Source organism: Apus apus, chromosome 4 (genome assembly GCF_020740795.1).
Source record: "Apus apus isolate bApuApu2 chromosome 4, bApuApu2.pri.cur, whole genome shotgun sequence".
In the NCBI taxonomy this organism is placed as follows: domain Eukaryota; kingdom Metazoa; phylum Chordata; class Aves; order Apodiformes; family Apodidae; genus Apus; species Apus apus.
Genome location: NC_067285.1, coordinates 33,023,534 through 33,040,499, shown reverse-complemented (window position 1 = coordinate 33,040,499; position 16,966 = coordinate 33,023,534). Strand labels below are relative to the sequence as shown.

Here is a 16,966-nt window from a genome sequence, read left to right as displayed (position 1 = left end):
CACTGCCCCCTCCATGTTTTTGTTTTGGTTTTGTCCCTCAAGAAACCCATAGATTCCCTAGATTGATGTGCACTTTCTTCTCATAAAAATATCTTCACAGGTCACTGATTCTGAACAAACTCATCTTATGTCAGGTACTAGCTGAGGAAGAATTGTTACATAGGTGTGCTTCTTGTAGGGTATGATTTTTAGGGTTGACACTGGTCAACATTTTCTTGCCAGGTCAAAAAAAGTTAGGAAATGATAGGAAAACATCCAGAATGACCTGAATTGCTATGTAAGATTGGTTCAGTCAGTGCAAAAGCTGAACCTGTCTTGGAAAAGTAAGTCTAGAAGCGTGAAGAAATTAAAGGGCACAGATAACTAACATAGTTTTCTACTTGGAGTGTAATAACAAGAGCTGAGATAATTAATTCTTGGATCTGTAAACAGAAGAGTGGTCAGTGGGAGTAAATTAATGACCGCAGAGAATTAGTGCTGGACAGGATTTTGCCACGTAGCACTTTGACTTAGGTTTTGAACGAATATTAAGTTAAAATGCTTTCTCTAGCCACCTGAATTTAATTTTTTGCAGCAGTACCTGGAAGGTCCTGAACATGGGAGACCTACTTTTGTTGTATTTTATGGATACACAGCAAGCGTTGCTGTCTGCCCAGGAATGGAAATTGCAGTGTAAAATAACAACAGCAGAGAGACTGGGGAGAGTAAGGGAATAGTCAGTTTTGGCAGTTGTGACAGACGTTTGTTTCAGCTGAGCTTGTCTGAAAAAGTAACTGGTGTGTGGTGTAGGCTTGTGTGGGTAGCTAAGAGGGGTGGTATCCTAAGTGAGATGTAGAAGCTGGGGATAAGGCTTGCAGGGCCTTGGAACTGGAGACAGTTTGTATGTTTGGAAGAGAGAGGGCTATGCCAGTGAAGAGTATGGAAGCAGTGGAATTTTAAAAATCCTGGCTCTTGCAACTGGGCTTTGAATTGATGTAAACAAACCCCAAAATTGCATGTGTCATGATCAGAGAAGGAAGTACTCAACATGGGAAAAGGAGAGCTGGGAAATGGCTTTGTAATGAAGGTGTTATGGGCCGTTTGTTAGTGAAATTGGAACATTAAGCAGGTCCTTGATGTTACTGAGAAAACACCAGATACTGGATTCCCCTTGAATGATGATGATTTTGTTGTGCATTTGTGCTGGTTTCATGTTCAGCTGAAAAAGTTGTTTTGCTTTATTATAGGACTGACAGATACTCCACAACCTTAGATTTCCCTTGTCCATGGGTTTGATGCCCTTTTCCTGCCTTCGTGTCTACTAGTTTGCTGTGTTGTTTTCAAAATAGTGAGGAAACCCAACTTGCCAATTGAACCAGTAGTAATGAATCAACATTTCTTTTGCTAGTGAAATTTTTATTGTTATAACTTGAAGCAAAACCGTGTCCTCAGTTTCTTAATTAAAATATGGAGGGGAAAATGTAGAATAAGAGAATCTCAGAAGAGTTTAGAGTGTTATCAGGGACAAACTCAGAAGAAAAAAAACTTGTTCTTTCAGCATGAGTGGGTAAAAAGTGAAGGTGCTGAATAATGAACTGTTGATTTGAAGAGAAGGTGTTGAGATATGACTAAAGCAGTTTAGAAAAACTGAATTAGGAATAAATAGCAGTAGATACAGTAAGAGTACAAAATTGCATAAATCTGTGACAATTGGGGTACTCTAATCTGATGTTTCATGTAGGAGTTGGGGATATAGATAGAAAACAAAGTATTCTGGCCATAGATGTCTACATATTTGACTTCTGACTCTCGTGTGTGGCAAAATCTAAAATTTGCTAGTTTGTCATTATCTTCTTTCTCTGTTTTCTGCCTGCTGGGTGGCAATGAACTTAGCTTTCAGCAGAGGACCAGGAGGGTTCTGTGGCACTAGATGGATAACTTGGTTTTAGAGCACAGTTTATCTAGCTTGTTGTGGAAGTCTCCACACTCCCAGCCACTTGTAATGGTCTGTCTCAAAATTCAGGGGTCAATTGCTTATATCTTAATATAGACCTAAGTGATTCTTGAGATTTTATGAAAAAGTGGTGGCATTCTTCTGTATTTCAAAATATTTACTCATTAGAAGTGTTTTGCATTTAATTTGACATACTGCAGTCATTTGAAAAGAAAAATACATAGATAAAAGCAAATGCAAGTTATTTAGTCTGTGAAAGTAAACATTGAAAATGTTTAATGTTTTGCATCCAAAAAAAATGATACTTCAATGGTAAGTTTTTAAAAGATTGATAAATAAGGTGTTGGAAGGCATACTTGTGTTTGGTAAGTTAAATAGGATGTTTATGGTTGGTATTTATTTCTCAACAAACATTCTCCTGGGGGGGAGGCTGTAGATAAATATTTTTAAGTCTGTATCAGAGGTGAACAATTAATGCAGACACTAATGCTGCTTTTTCATCTTAATTATTGCTGCCTTTGTGCAAATGCTGTCATAGGATGTCAACCATGGATTAACTGAGGTAAGATTGGTTGTAGTTGGATTTCTTGTGAAGAATGTGAGGAAATCAGAAACATGAATGTCAAGGATTGTCTGATGTGTTTTATTTGGCATAAAGCTTTTAAATTAGCATGGGTCTAATCTGAAAAGGTTTTTGTGGGGCAAAAATAATTATTTCTGTTGCAAATTCAGAGCAGCATTTGAAAACAAGGACTACTTTGCTGATGTTTACTTGCTCTAATAAAAGTTCTGAAATGAAAATGTACTAAGTGAGAGTGTTGTTCGTGTGTGTTTTGGGCTTGTTGTTGAAGTACTAAACAACTGAAAATCTGCTTAATTTTCCTAAGATGCCTTTGTCCTGCATTGACAATGAGTAAAGACTTCTTTCTCCTTTCAGTAAAATACATGTATTAAATGAGCACTATTGCAATGGCTTCTTTAGCCATGATTGGTTTTTGTTAGATAAGCAGAGATATGATGTGGTTCTTTTCATTCTAGTTAACAGATATTCCTGTCACAATTTGCACATACCCATTTGTATTTGATGCCCAGGCAAAAACAACTCTTCTACAAACAGATGCAGTCATCCAGATGCAGGTAAGAGTCTCATTTTTTAAGGTAATGAGTATTTTTTGTTTTGTTTTGTTTTTTAGCTGGAGGTCTGGGGGCTGCCACTGGGTGTTGGTTTGGGGTTTTTTAGACTTTTTTGTTTAAACTGTATAATCTCTTTTTGAGAACAAGTGGGCTAGTTTTAATCTTGGGGGATGTACATAAGAGTATTTTTTGTGAGTTTGGGATCTCATTGAAAGTGTTAAATAACTGATTTTCCTTTCATCTATGAGATGGATTTTTTGTGGTGTTAACAACCCATGGTACAGGTAACCCAACCATGACTGCAAACCAAAAACCAGCTCCAGATATGAGCAGGAGTTAAGTGATACATGTATAAAGGCCAGAGCTGGAAATCGGTCTGTCTTGTTAGAAGCAGCAGCCAGTTACAGTTCCTTTTAATTTCTGATCTTGATGAGATTTAGAAGCTCGTGCTCTTCTTAAGACTGGTAGTATCAGAGGAGCACATTGGCACCATGTGAATATCTAGTGCACACCACATTTCTCATTTCATTTGTTGTGCCACCTCCAAAGTGCTGCTAAACTCTGAAATATGAAACGTGCCTGCAAGGCAGTAGAAAAGAAGCTTATCTTGAAAATCAAGCATCTACTTGGCATAGTGTGAGCAGGTTTCCTGATCTTGCGTTTTGCAGCAGTTTTTGGCTCTTTTCCTGTGAAAAGCAATTATATGATAATTGTATTTTTTCTGCTTTAACTAGAGACTTTGCTAGAAACTAGATACTTGATACAAAGAATTACTTTCTTGACCCATATCTCTTGTCTAGAGAGAGATACAGTAGACAAACCTAAGGTAACTCAGAGGATCTTGTGTTGTCATGATTCTCTTGGTAGAACTGAAACCAGTGTGATGTGGTGAGCTATAATTGTGTTCAGTGTTTTGAATTTTTTTTCATAAATATAATCCATACCAGTTCAGTTGCTGTAGGGGTATAATCATATTATTAAAAAGGAAAGGAAGCATAGAGGAGAAAAAACTGTAAAAGTAACAGCAGTAAGAGCACCAGCCCCCTCCCTGTATTTATAGTGTTTAACATAATAAAAATTACTGTTCTCAGTCTGAAGCTAAATGGAGGAGGTAAGTCATGATCAAGTAAGGTGCTTATGCAGAAAAAATGCTAGATTGACTTTGTAGTTTGTAGTACACATGGTTTCTTATGCCTTTGAAAATTTATATACCCAGTCCATGCAAACAATTGATGAGTTTAGGGAAATGTTCACGTGGAATGTTTCTATTAACAATATTACATAGCAATAAAACACACGGACTTTCAAGAGTTCTATGCCATATTAAGAACATTTGCACAGTCTTTTGTTTTTGAACAGTTGTAGTACAGAAATTATTGCACAAATTAAACAGATAAACAGATGAATTTTCATTCTGTGAATTAGCTTTAATGGAGGTTTTCATGCCAAACTTCCATTGAACAGCTCACTCTTTGTTACATGAAGTGCAGCATTTTTATTTTTTTTGCCTTAGTTACTGAAAGTATTTTGACTGAAAAGTCTGTAACTGTATTTTGCGACTTTCCTGAACATTAGCATTGATGAGGCTAATAGGTAAAGGAAAAATGTTTCCTGAGATAAAAGGAATATGAAGCAAATTTGGGTAAACTCAGAAGCTCTCATAATAGCTTCAACCATTCATGTCTTCTGCAGATTTTAAGACAAGATTGATGGACGTTTGATGTTGACAGGAATCTTACCCTAGTTACTGACACTTTCACTTTGTTTTTTTTCCAGATAGCTGTTGATCAGGCTCACAGGCAGAATTTGTCTTCTCTCTTTCTGCCAGTATTTGAGTCTGTCAACCCATGCCTGATACTAATGGTACGGAGAGACAATATTGTAGGAGATGCTGTGGAAGTCCTAAGGAAAACAAAGAATGTGGACTACAAGAAGCCACTCAAGGTATTGCCAGCACATATTGCTCAGTGTCTTTCACTGACGTGCAAGGAATCAAAAGCAGTTGTGGACAAATCTTGTTTCACAACCCATTTTTGATTCAGTGCTAACTGAATTGTGTGTTTCAGGTTATTTTTGTAGGTGAAGAAGCTGTTGATGCTGGAGGTGTTCGCAAAGAATTTTTTTTGCTCATTATGAGGGAGTTGCTAGATCCCAAATATGGAATGTTCAGGTACTATGAAGAATCCAGACTGATCTGGTTCTCTGATAAGGTAGGGTGCCATCTATAGCCATTATTTTTCTTTTAGCTGGCAGTATTTGTATGAATAATGTATGAAACTAGTACTTTGTGGTGGTTTTATTTCAAGAGGGGAAGCTGAAAAAAGTACTCTCAAAACATGTTTATTTTTGTCATTGTTAGATCCAAACTTTCCCCTTCTGTTTTTCCCCACTCCTCACTTACCCCTACGGGTTGTCCCCAACCCTGACAAGTTCAGTAGGAAGGAGCCCCAGGCAGAATGAACTGATTGAAAAAACAGAATCAGTAAAACAAGGCTGCAGAGAACAATACTGGAAGTGTCATGTTGAACAGGTCATTCTTTATGGGTCCATTTGAAGGTAGTCATCTGGTCATGCTTTCTCAAAAGTTTTGATCATTGACTTTTTAGTCCTTCAGAGAAGAACACTGACTAAGGTAGCTGTGTCCCAAATCCCTGAATGTCAACATTTCCATGCTTGTGTTTTAAGGCTCCAAGGGACTCAGTGGTGAGGTCTTCCCTCCTCCTCCCAAACATTGACATATTTAAGCACTGAACAGTGCAATAACAAGTCACTAACAAAAATGGAATCCTATTGCATGTTTTCAGCAGCATGCATTGCTTTTTGGATTTTTTAAGTGGAAAGAGTTCTTTTTCCTTGGTTTTCAGTCTCTCTCTCAGGTGGTTAAACCTTTGTCCTGTTTTCCTTAGTATTTGCAGATACATATACATACATATAAAGCAAATAGAAATGAAACTCACTCAGATTACACTAAACTGTACGCTGCTTTTTCTGGACTCTCTAAGGTTAAAATAACTTATTTTAAACCATTTTCTCTGTTTTCTTTTCTTAGACCTTTGAAGACAGTGACTTGTTTCATTTGATTGGTGTTGTCTGTGGGCTAGCAATATATAATTTTACTATTGTAGACCTTCATTTCCCTTTGGCTTTGTACAAAAAGTTGTTGAATAAGAAACCATCCCTCGATGACTTAAAAGAGATGATGCCAGATGTTGGCAGGTAAGCAAGAAAGAAAAGTGTTACTAGGAGATATTTTTAAATTGAATATTTTCCTTTAAGAACATAAAGAAAACGTGTCATTTTCACACTAACAGGATAAACGGTTCAGAGTAACTTCCAGCCATCCCTGTAGTTTGAGAAAGGATCCATGCTGTAGTTAAACACCCGCTTGGTTTTACTATTTGTGTATTCTGTTTAATTATCCTCCAAGAATTGTAGGGGGAAATAGTATTTGAAATTCAAAACCTTTGAGTTTTAGCCATTAATTTTATAAGCCTAAGTGTGACCATAGTTTTAGCTCTGAACAACTTATTTAGTCTATCAAGGAAAGGTTTTTGCTTATTTCAGGAACAAATACATACTAAATATCAGCCCTTGAGCAGGGATCTGAACAGCACTGACATGTAGGAGGTTCAGACAAGCAGAAATGGGTGCTTGATTGCTTCACTTTAGTGAGTGCTGAAGTTTTGATAGATTCAAGGAGAAATCCAACAAGTTAATGGGAGAGCATGTCAGTGGTTATTAAGTACCTACCACCTCTGGTTTGGGAATCCCTGAGCTTGACACTAAGATACGAATCTTCTTTCTTCACACCTGAGATAATTAACAGGAAATAACACTGCAAGTCATAGCAAACAGTTGCTTGAGATTTCCCAGCACTGCACAAGGTTCAAGTCAATGAACTAATAAATGAACTAACAGTAGAAAGATTTCAGTTTTTAATTTAATTTTTATAACTGTAATTATAAAAGCTTAAAGAAAATAAGGAAAATAAATTCATCTTTCTTTCCACTGGTGTAAGTACTTCATAACTTATTTTGCAGGGGTATGCAACAGTTACTGGACTATCCAGAGGATGACATAGAAGAAGCATTTTGTCTTAACTTTACTGTAAGTTGTATGCAGTGTTTATATAAGTGTATGTATTGTGCTTATTTAGTATTTCTTGTGAAGCTTATACCACCTGTTACAACTGCCTCTGCAAGAGTGTTTGAGCACAGGCAACACTTGCTGGTTGCCCTGAATCTTAGCATCTTGTGTCTGCCTTTACCTACCTCTAGCTACCATTATTTTCTGTTAGCTAAGTGGTCAGAAAAAGTACTCTAAAACTGGTTTTATTTGTCTTAAATAGATCACGGTGGAAAATTTTGGTACAACAGAAATTAAAGAGCTTGTTCCTAATGGTGCTGACATTCCTGTAGTCAAACAAAATAGGTGAGTTTTATGGGTTACAGGGTACTTCAGGGTTGCTATCTGCCTTGGGGATGGAACTGGGCTGCTGTAAATATCCTTTGCCAAGCTGTTAAACTAATGTTGGGGTTGAAACTACTTTGCCTGTTTTTTCAAGCTGTTCTCATGTGTGTTGTTAAAATAGCTGTTGTATGTAAGGGTTTGTCAGCTGTAGAAAGCCTATCTAATCAGAATATGTAATACTTTTTTCAGTTGTGAGCATAGAAGTATTTTGAAAGCTCTTCAGGACCCATTTTGACTCCATGGTCTCTGTTTTGTAAGATGAAATATGGTTGTGGTTCTTCAGGAAGTTACCTGGAATTGGAATTGAGTTGAGTAATGATGAAAACTCCAACCTAGATGCCATCATGTGGCAACTGTTAATAGATGAAATATTTCAGAGAAGTCTTCCCTTTGTAGAAATAACACTAGATACCAGAAGAGTGTGTGTGGGGGTGTTTTTTCCTTTGGTCGAGGACTGTGTTAGTTCTACTTGACAAAGCAGCCTCTCCCACCCTTTGTTACCTTTCTGTTCCTGAAGGACAGGCATAATAGTCTGGTGGTGCTTTTGTCCCTTTTTGTAGAATACTACCATTTTCCTGTCTCTCTGTCCATTCCCCTCATGTATTTCTTTCTGTTTTTTACTCTTTGTGAATTCTCTGTGCTTTTCCTTCTCCCAGAGTAAAGGGAGAATTGAGTGGAAAAAGGAGGCTCTGTGAGAACAGAAGACACATGGGCCCTGCAGGGTAGGAACGAGGGAGAAAATACACTTCCAGGCCTGTTCTGGGGGACAGATGTTTTGGGCAACGTTTTCTTTAACTGCCTAGGTCTGCTGTAGGGAAAAGAGTTGTGATAGAAGATTCTGAGGGTGTCAGAAACCTGCACGTAGCCATGTGCAGTTAATAGTGTCTGACACAATGGAGTGATTTTTATCCTGCCATTTTTAGCTGCAGTCACCACCTATACCTGTCCCACTTTTTTTTTTTTTTTAAATTATTTTTAACTCCCTGGCTCATAGCTGAGGATTTGTGATACTTAAACTTTATAGCTTAGAAGGTCTCTCATGGTGGTTTGGTGTTCTGATCACAAAGTGACCGTAAAATTGGAGGCAGATTACAAGAAAGCTTAAAAGTGCTCATGGAATGAATGCTGCCCTGTCATTGCCTGTTGTCTTGCAGCAATGGAGAATCCCTGTTTCTTGAGATCCAAATACTCCATGATGCTTTGAGTTTAAAAAATACTAATGTAAAGCAGAATAATGCTTATTACTTGATTACAGTTACTTTTCTTTGGAGCAGCCTTTCCTTCTACTGTTAGTATTACACAAGTTACCTGCCTCTCTGCTAACTACATGCTGTGCACAAAGTGGTTATCTCAATGAGTGCTGGAGGAGGAGGAACATGAGTCACCACTGTGTGCTCATCTCCAGTATTTTCTGTTCAACAACTTCAAGAAATGTATCATCACATTTATTTAGATATTTTGTTTAAATATTGGTGATGTTATTCAAATACTGTGGATGTTGTTCAAATAATGTGAGCTTTCACAGAGAGAGTATGTTGATAGGATGACTGTAACTGTAGCTAGTCACCCTGCCAGTGTAGAAACAAACAGTACTAACTAAGATTGATTAAAATGGTAATTAAAAAAAACCCCAAACATATTCATAAATGCTGTGTCACATCAAGGAGTTTTAGTTTGCCCCTCAAGTGCTGCAGAAGATGATGTTTCCAACAAGATACGAGAACTCCTTGTACTGAAGCACAGATAACAGGCAGTACTTTTTTCAGTATCCTAGCTCCTTTGCCCTCATCTTTCTGCTGAATAGGACTTGTGAAGTGGGTGTGTGTTTTCAGTGCAGATGCATGCTCATCTCTTTAAAAATACAACAGTGGGTTTGGCCAGTTGGTTTCAGGACACTGCATGTAACTCAGGCAGTGCACACAAGTAAGGTATATGTTTATAGTGCCCGAAATAACTGACACTAAATGTTACTGGTTTTATGTTGCACATTATAGACTCTGTCTTGGGGGGCGTGGTGGGGAAACACATGTATGTTCCATTTCCATTGAGGAGGTCTTCACTGTGGCTGTAACACAAAGCAGATAATATATTAGGTTCCTTTTAGCTCAACTTCCAGTGCTGTGTTCTGTCCAGAAATGGCTACTGTTTTATTGCTGCAAGAGTGATGTGCTTCCCAACCCCAACATAATTCCTTCTTTGTACAGGCAGGATTTTGTAGATGCGTATGTGGATTACATCTTCAACAAATCTGTGGCTTCCTTGTTCAGTGCATTCCATGCAGGCTTCCACAAAGTATGTGGAGGTAAAGTTCTTCAGCTCTTTCAGCCCAGTGAGTTACAGGCAATGGTGATTGGCAACACAAACTACGATTGGAAAGAACTGGAGAAGGTAAGAACCATAGTTAGCTCTTTTATTTCATATAATTTTAATTTCAAGATGCAAAAGAAAAATCTTCAAGGGTCCTTTTGAGCTCTGTTTTAATTAATATTGCTTCAGCCTTGAGCAGATTGACGGTATGAGTGAAGAACTTTTTAAAAAATATTAGGGAATTAAGACACTGAAATATTATTTACCTTCCTGCTTCAAGTTTTTCGTCTAATTTCTGAAGGAAATCAGATTTAGGAGAGGAAGAAAAACCCACAGAACCAAAAGGCAGCTGTATGCAGTGTATTCTGTTAGAAGAGGGAAAGTAAACAAAATGCACACCGTTAAAAAACAAGTGAATATGCTTGATTGCCAAAACCTGCTGTGAAACTTTCTCACAGCTGTTGCAATGGGAAATGCTTTGGAGCACACAATTCCAATTTGGAGCACACACATCTGCCCACATGGGTGAAGTCAGACTGAACAGCTGAGGAAAATTGACCAGGAAAAACGGGAACACCTCACTTCCAGTGTCCTGATGTCAGAGTATACTGCTGGATCTACCTGCTGACAGTAACATCATTTCTTGCTCATTTTAGAATACGGAATACAAAGGAGAATACTGGGCAGACCATCCTACAATTAAAATATTCTGGGAGGTGTTTCATGAGTTGTCTTTAGAGAAGAAGAAACAGTTTTTGCGTAAGTATTTGAAGCTGCTTGGCAGAATTTGCTGACTTGAGTTAGGCTGAACAGGTTCAGCCTATGCTAGGAGAGAGCAGATGTAAGTATGGGTCTGTAATGAACTTTATTTGGAAGCAACAAAAAAGTTACAGTAGGAGAGACTGATTATGAGCTTGTCTCTGATTTTGTGGGGGTTGCCCTGATTATTTCTGGGTGGTGGCAGTTACAAGATCACAGTAGACCAGAGCAGCATTGTAGCAATAAAATGGAGGGGAGGGAAAGAAGACCCAAACACACCAAAAAACCCAACAACCTAAATTGCTAGTGTCATCTATCTGATGACTAGGAAGTTTTTTCTGTGTTTTGACAGAAGGTTGACATCCTCTAGTTGTTTCATTGCACATAGGTGGGATTTTTGAGTAGTAACTGATAGTAAATACCTCAAGGTATGGATCTAAGTGGAAATGTACAGGGGAAAAAACAAAATTATGGAAGCTTCCTGCCAACAAGCTGTTGCTGAGAATAGCTCATTAAATAGTTTCCAATTCAGAGAAATTTCTTCTTGAACAGAATAATTCTACGTATTCACAAGGTGCTTGTAAATGCTCAGTAAAGGCATAACACATGGATTTTAAGTAAATTGTACTCATTTTTTTGAGGACCTCTTGGTTTCACGTGCTAAAATGAAATGTTTCCCTGGATATATCACATATTATGTTACAGTTACGAGTTCATATGTCTAAGCTGGAGATAAGTGAAGTCATTATTCCTTGTTTTTTAAACTTACAAGAACAACTACATTTGCTAAACAATAATTAAAAAATGCAAATAAGGGTTAGAACTGCATATCTGATGTATACAGTGTGTGTCTTAAACTACTCTGAAGACTTTGTTTCTTTTTCTTGGCAGTGTTTCTGACAGGCAGCGATCGTATTCCAATTCTTGGAATGAAGTGTCTTAAACTAGTCATCCAACCAACAGGAGGTGGAGAAGGTTATCTTCCGGTAGCTCACACTTGCTTTAATCTTCTTGACCTTCCAAAATACACAGATAAAGAAACCCTAAAATCTAAGTTGATCCAGGCTATAGATCACTACGAAGGTTTCAGTTTAGTATAACTTCAGAAATGAGAGTTCTGTGTAACGTGGGATCATTAAACTAACTTTTTGTGTCTTTCTTGTGGTGGTAAATTCAGTGGATTAAATGATGGAGTTGATAATATAACTGATTATTTGCAAAAACATTCAGTGGTATGGATATTCATGGGAGCCAAAAAACATTGACAAAAATGAGGAACTGTTTTAATACATACCTTCCTGTACAGAACCATGTGGATTTTGCCATCTTACAATAAAAACCCAAGTATAGTGAACGGGAGTCAAGTTTCACTAACATGAATTAACATTTCACTTGATGCAAACAATTTGGCGTGTGAGTGCATGAGAGACTTGCTTAAGTTTTTCAAATCACTTAGTAAGAACGTGTAACTTTTTCCCTGATAAATTCACTTGTTAACTTTTCATTTTGTAAATAATAAATTTTTGTGATAAAATAATTATGTTCCAATAGCAGTATAGTTTCTATTGCTTGTAATTGAATATGAGCTTATTTTATGGCTTTTAACAAAAAAGTGACTACTCTGATTTCTGAAGATATATTTTTCTGGTTTGTTTTAAGAACCTTAATGATGAAAGTGATTGTTTAAGAGACATGCATCTTCACAATGTACAATCCATGAAGCAGTCACTTAGTGCCGAGATAAAACTGCATTCAATGGCATTTTTAAATGTGGACAAACTGACTCAATACACTTTTATTTTTAAGGACTGGTTCTGTAATTAAGTGGATGCCATTATAAGAAGTTAATTTATCATTTGAAACCTCTGCAGCCATACGTCAAGAATACAGCTTAAAAGAAAAGATGCACCAGACAATTGTTGCTGTCAAGAGGTTAAACGTTTATTTTTTAAATGCCAGAAGCATAGTTTATGGTTTCTAATAGAATTTTCACTTTTTTCCAGACAAATGCATTTGAAATAACTCTTTAACACCCCCTTCCCTTTTCTTAAGATTTTATTTTTAGTATAATTGCCCTGAGACAATTGTGCTTAGCTGGACACTTTCGGATTTGACTTTCCTTCTCTGGTTAAATTCCAGATTTTGTGGTGTTAATGCATATGTGACTTGCAGCTGTGAAAACAAATATTTATTTTTTTTAGATTTTTAAATGCAGTGAAAAAATTCAAGCTATAATAAAATACTTGAATGAAAACCTTTTGTTGGTTGATGTGTACGGATGCTTGCATCATGGCTGTATCTTCAGTTGGAGGGCAACTTTTCGTGCTTTAAGTACACTGAGGATACCAAGACCTCTCTTGAAAAGCAGGGAAATTAATTTATTGTAATACATTGTGTAACAGGCACTTTCTGTGCTGGCAGTAGGTGTGGATATAATACCAGGCAGTCAGTACAGCTAAAATCATTCTTCCCTTAACACTGTGTTTTTACAGCTTTCTTAGGCAGCATAAGCTCTAGTAATCTCTTCAGATGCAGCCCATATTCCATCTCTTCCAACATTTGTTACCTGGCTGGGAAATTCTCCCTCTTGTGAAAAACAAGAAACCAACAAGTACTAAAGCAGCTTAATCTTACTGTATATGGAAGAAAGAAAAGGAGAAAAGAAAGAGGAAAAAAAAAAGAAAAGTTTTACACCTTCATTTTACCAGGTAATATTAAAATGATTTTAAAATTATGAATCACTGAGATTGCAAAGTCAATATTCAAAATTAGGAAGTGGTAAAGTAGAGCAGCCATTTTCCTTTATTTTCTTTTGTGTATTTTTACATGATCAGGTGCTGGTTTTGTGTTCAGTTGTGCAGGTGCAAGTCTGATTTAGCACGAGTCATCTAAACCCAGCACGATCTATGTGTATTTAATTTCCCTGTGGGACTGATTTTTGCTGTCTTGGCTTTTTCATCAATATCAGTATTAATCTGAAAGATGAGTAATAGCCTTATTCTGTAGGTGAGGGGGTCTGAAACAATCAAAGCCACAGTTACTGAACACTTAGCATTTTTGTTGTCCAGTTTAGAATAGAGAACTTAGATTTCCTTTGTCTTTGAAGTGCAGTTATTATTGACTAAAATTGCTGTGGTGACGACTTGATGTTGCTGCAAATGTTTCTTTACCATCAGCAGGACATGCTTAGTGTCTTGGGCTGTTGGTGGACACTGGTGAGTGTTGGGGGCTGATGAATGGTTGGTTACATGTCATGCTAAGAGCCCCCTGGCAGAGCAGGGCTGGAGTCACTTTCCTCAGGACAGCATTCACCTGAGAGTTGTGCAGTTTGGGCCTTTGCTTTATCCACCTCTGCAAGAAGTGGAGTTGGGTCCTGCAGAGCATGATCATGTTTGCTAGATGTTCCTGGTTATCTTACAGAGGTTAACTCAGTCTGTGCAGTGGAACAGGCAAAACGGACATTATCTACATAACAAGGTAAAAGACTTCTGCGTAGTACTAGGAACAATTGCTAGTAATTGTGTTATTTCCGTCAAGCAGTTTAATACTTTCTGCAGTAGTTATTTGCCATTAGTTGTGTTAACAGTGGTAACAGGCCTGTGAAGAATCTACAGATGTTGTACGCTCCTCTGGTTGGACAGTGGTGGGCAGCAGGAGGTGCTTTCTCTTTCCTGGCTGAAGTAGCATTCTGCATTTAAGATTTTATGCTGTGTGTCATGCGAGAAAGGGGGAAAAAAATCCCTCCCGTCCTGTGCTTAGCTGAAATTTAATGACCCATGGGGTCATAGAATAATTTTGTTTGGAAAGGACCTTGAAGATCATCAAATACAACTGTTAACCCAGCTCTGCCAAGTTGTGATGTTAATGAAGAAAGCCTAGGGCCTTCCTCTTGGTCAAATCTCCAGTTGATGAGAGAAGCTTGCTTCAAAAGCACTAAAATGGAGTGTGGGGAGAAGAGATTTGTTTCTCCTGAGGAGACAGTTGCTGTTGCTTACCAAGTGGGTGTTTCCTAGTTGGTAGGTCAGCGTGGGGTTTGGGTGAACACCAAGCTGTTGCTCTTGCCTTTCGAGGTGCAGTTCAGGTTTGTGTTGCTCAGTTTGGAGCAGTAACTTGAACCTTACCCGGACCTTGGAAGGCCACAGCCAGATTGAGTGCTGCACCTTGGAGCCCCAAGAAATCAATCCCCTTGACTGTTTTCCTGGAATACCTACACACTTAATACAATAACATGACCAGCCTTCATTTCTGTACACTTGAGATCCCTGCCCCTTTGACTCAGTTCTCAGTTTTTTCCTTGAGGAAAGGAGCTTGTTCATGCCTGTGCGCCTGGCTCGGCTCTTACACTGCCTTAGTGTTTGGAAAGGGAGGGCACTGGAACTAACTGCACCTCTGCCTGCTCATTTCTGCAGTGGTGCAGGAAGATCTCTTACTTTCTGACAAAACTAGGAGGAAAACAAGCATCTAACGCACCTTGCGGCAACATCGCAGGCATGTGAGAGCTGTGTGAAAGCGGGTGTGTACAGACCTACTGCCCTCTTGCTACCAGCAGCCTGAGCGGCCCGAGTTCCTGCAACTCCCTTGGCTCTGAACAGGGTTGTTCTTTCACAAAACAGGACCGTAACGGGGTTCGGATGCGTGGAGTGTGACCAAAGGACTCGTGCGGCCGCCTTGAGCCAAGCACAAACAGTGAATTCCCTTCCCTTGTTTTCAGCAGCTCCCCCCCGTTTTCCCGGGGCAGGGGCAGAGCTGGCAGCCTCCAGCTCAGAAAGAGCCCCTTCCTACAAACGTTCTATTTGCCAGCTCCGCAAGTAACGCTGGAGGTGAAACTCGGGTCGTGCATTGGTGGCCGAATCCCGCACCCAGGCTGGGGGGGCCGGAGCAGCCTGGCGTTCCGGGCTGCGGGCCCGGGCTTCCCCCTCGCGTCCCGCTGGCCGGGCGGGAAGCGCCGCTCGCGCCTCAGGAGCCGCCTCAGGAGCTCCTCAGGAGCCCCGCAGGAGCCACTTCGGAAGCTCCTGAGAAGCCGCCTCAGGAGCCCCGCAGGAGCCACCTCAGAAGCTCCTCAGGAACCCCGCAGGAGCCGCCTCAGGAGCCCCTCAGAAGCCGCCTCAGAAGCTTCTCAGCAGCTCCTCAGAAGCCCCGCAGGAGCCACCTCAGGAGCCACCTCGGAAGCTCCTGAGAAGCCGCCTCAGGAGCTCCACAGGAGCCGCCTCAGGAGCCTCGCAAGAGCCACCTCAGAAGCTCCTCAGGAGCCGCCTCAGGAGCCACCTCAGGAGCTCCTCAGAATCTCCTCAGGAGCCCCTTAGAAGCCGCCTCAGCAGCTCCTCAGCAGCCCCTCAGGAGCCCCGCAGGCCGCCTCCCCCCGCCCGCCGGCCCGCACAGCCCCTCGGCCCGCAGCGAGCGCCGGGCCGGGCTCTCCCGCCGCTGCCCCGGGCGGTAAGTGGCGCGGGGGGCGCGGCCGTGTCACCGCCCGCGGGCTGAGCCCGGGGGCTCCGCCAGGGCCCCCCGTGCGGGGCCGGAGAGGGGCTTCCCGCCTGCGGCCGGGGCGGGAAGCGGCGCTTGGCTCTTCGAGAGAGGAGTAGTCGTGGGGAGTGACAAAAAACCACCCCGAAATAACGGATGCGGGTGTTGTTGGAAGGATTTTGGAACTGCGTTTCTTGGTAGTTTTATTCGCTTCGCAGGGAGCTTTAACGTTCAGGTTTTGTGCGGTTCGCTTGGTCACAGGCGGGGCTGGTGCGGGGGCTGCTCTGCGGGCCCGGGCCCCGGGGAGGGGCTCTGCGGCCACAGCAGAGGACAGAGTCAAAGCTGCAGTCCCGGGCTTGCCTCTCGGGAAGCTGGTTCCTTTGCAGCCCTGCAGCCGTGTGTCTGCTGCCGGCAGGCAGGGTGACACGCTTGGGGTGTGCTCGGCGGTTGGTTTTGCTTGTTGCGTTGTTTGAAAGGTCGGGACTGAACTGACTGACCTGTGGCACAGCCTCGCAAGCACTGCCGTTCTGTGTCTCCCTCGGCAGCTGCTGCACTGGGTCCCTCTGAGGTACAAACTGCCTCCACCTGTGGCTAGTCCAGGTGCTAATAGGAGGGTGGAGGGAAAGGGAAATACTCCCTGCCTGGTTCCTTTCTCAGGCCACTTGGAGCTCCCGTGGTGTCCTTCAGTGGTGAGTTCCTCAGTTCCTGTGCCATGGTTTACTTGGTTGCCTCAGCTTTTCAGAGTGGTCCTTGGGCCTCGTGTTGGGAGAGTAAATTAGCAACTCTTTTGCCGTCGTGCACCGTTATAAATGTTTTTATTCGTTTTCCTACTACGTCCTAGCAGCCTGTGTGTCTTCTCAAAACTGCTGAGCACGGAGTAGCTGTGCTAAGTTACAGCTCTGT

General features: G+C 40.8%; 1 protein-coding gene across 4 annotated transcripts in view; it reads left to right on the top strand.

Annotated features, from left to right (window-relative positions):
- The window catches only part of HERC4 (HECT and RLD domain containing E3 ubiquitin protein ligase 4), a 34,544-nt gene extending 21,687 nt beyond the window's left edge, over positions 1-12,857 (top strand). For 3 of the 4 annotated variants that reach the window (XM_051618542.1, XM_051618538.1, XM_051618539.1), the window contains 10 exons: positions 2,472-2,495; positions 2,972-3,070; positions 4,844-5,011; positions 5,134-5,277; positions 6,117-6,283; positions 7,108-7,174; positions 7,416-7,498; positions 9,742-9,925; positions 10,501-10,603; positions 11,495-12,857. In XM_051618542.1, coding sequence (XP_051474502.1) covers positions 2,472-2,495; positions 2,972-3,070; positions 4,844-5,011; positions 5,134-5,277; positions 6,117-6,283; positions 7,108-7,174; positions 7,416-7,498; positions 9,742-9,925; positions 10,501-10,603; positions 11,495-11,703 — 1,248 coding nt within the window. In that variant the 3' untranslated portion in view covers positions 11,704-12,857. The remainder of the gene's footprint in view (positions 1-2,471; positions 2,496-2,971; positions 3,071-4,843; positions 5,012-5,133; positions 5,278-6,116; positions 6,284-7,107; positions 7,175-7,415; positions 7,499-9,741; positions 9,926-10,500; positions 10,604-11,494) is intronic. The other variant, XM_051618540.1, reaches the window with a different exon arrangement.
- Positions 12,858-16,966: the final 4,109 nt, after the last annotated feature.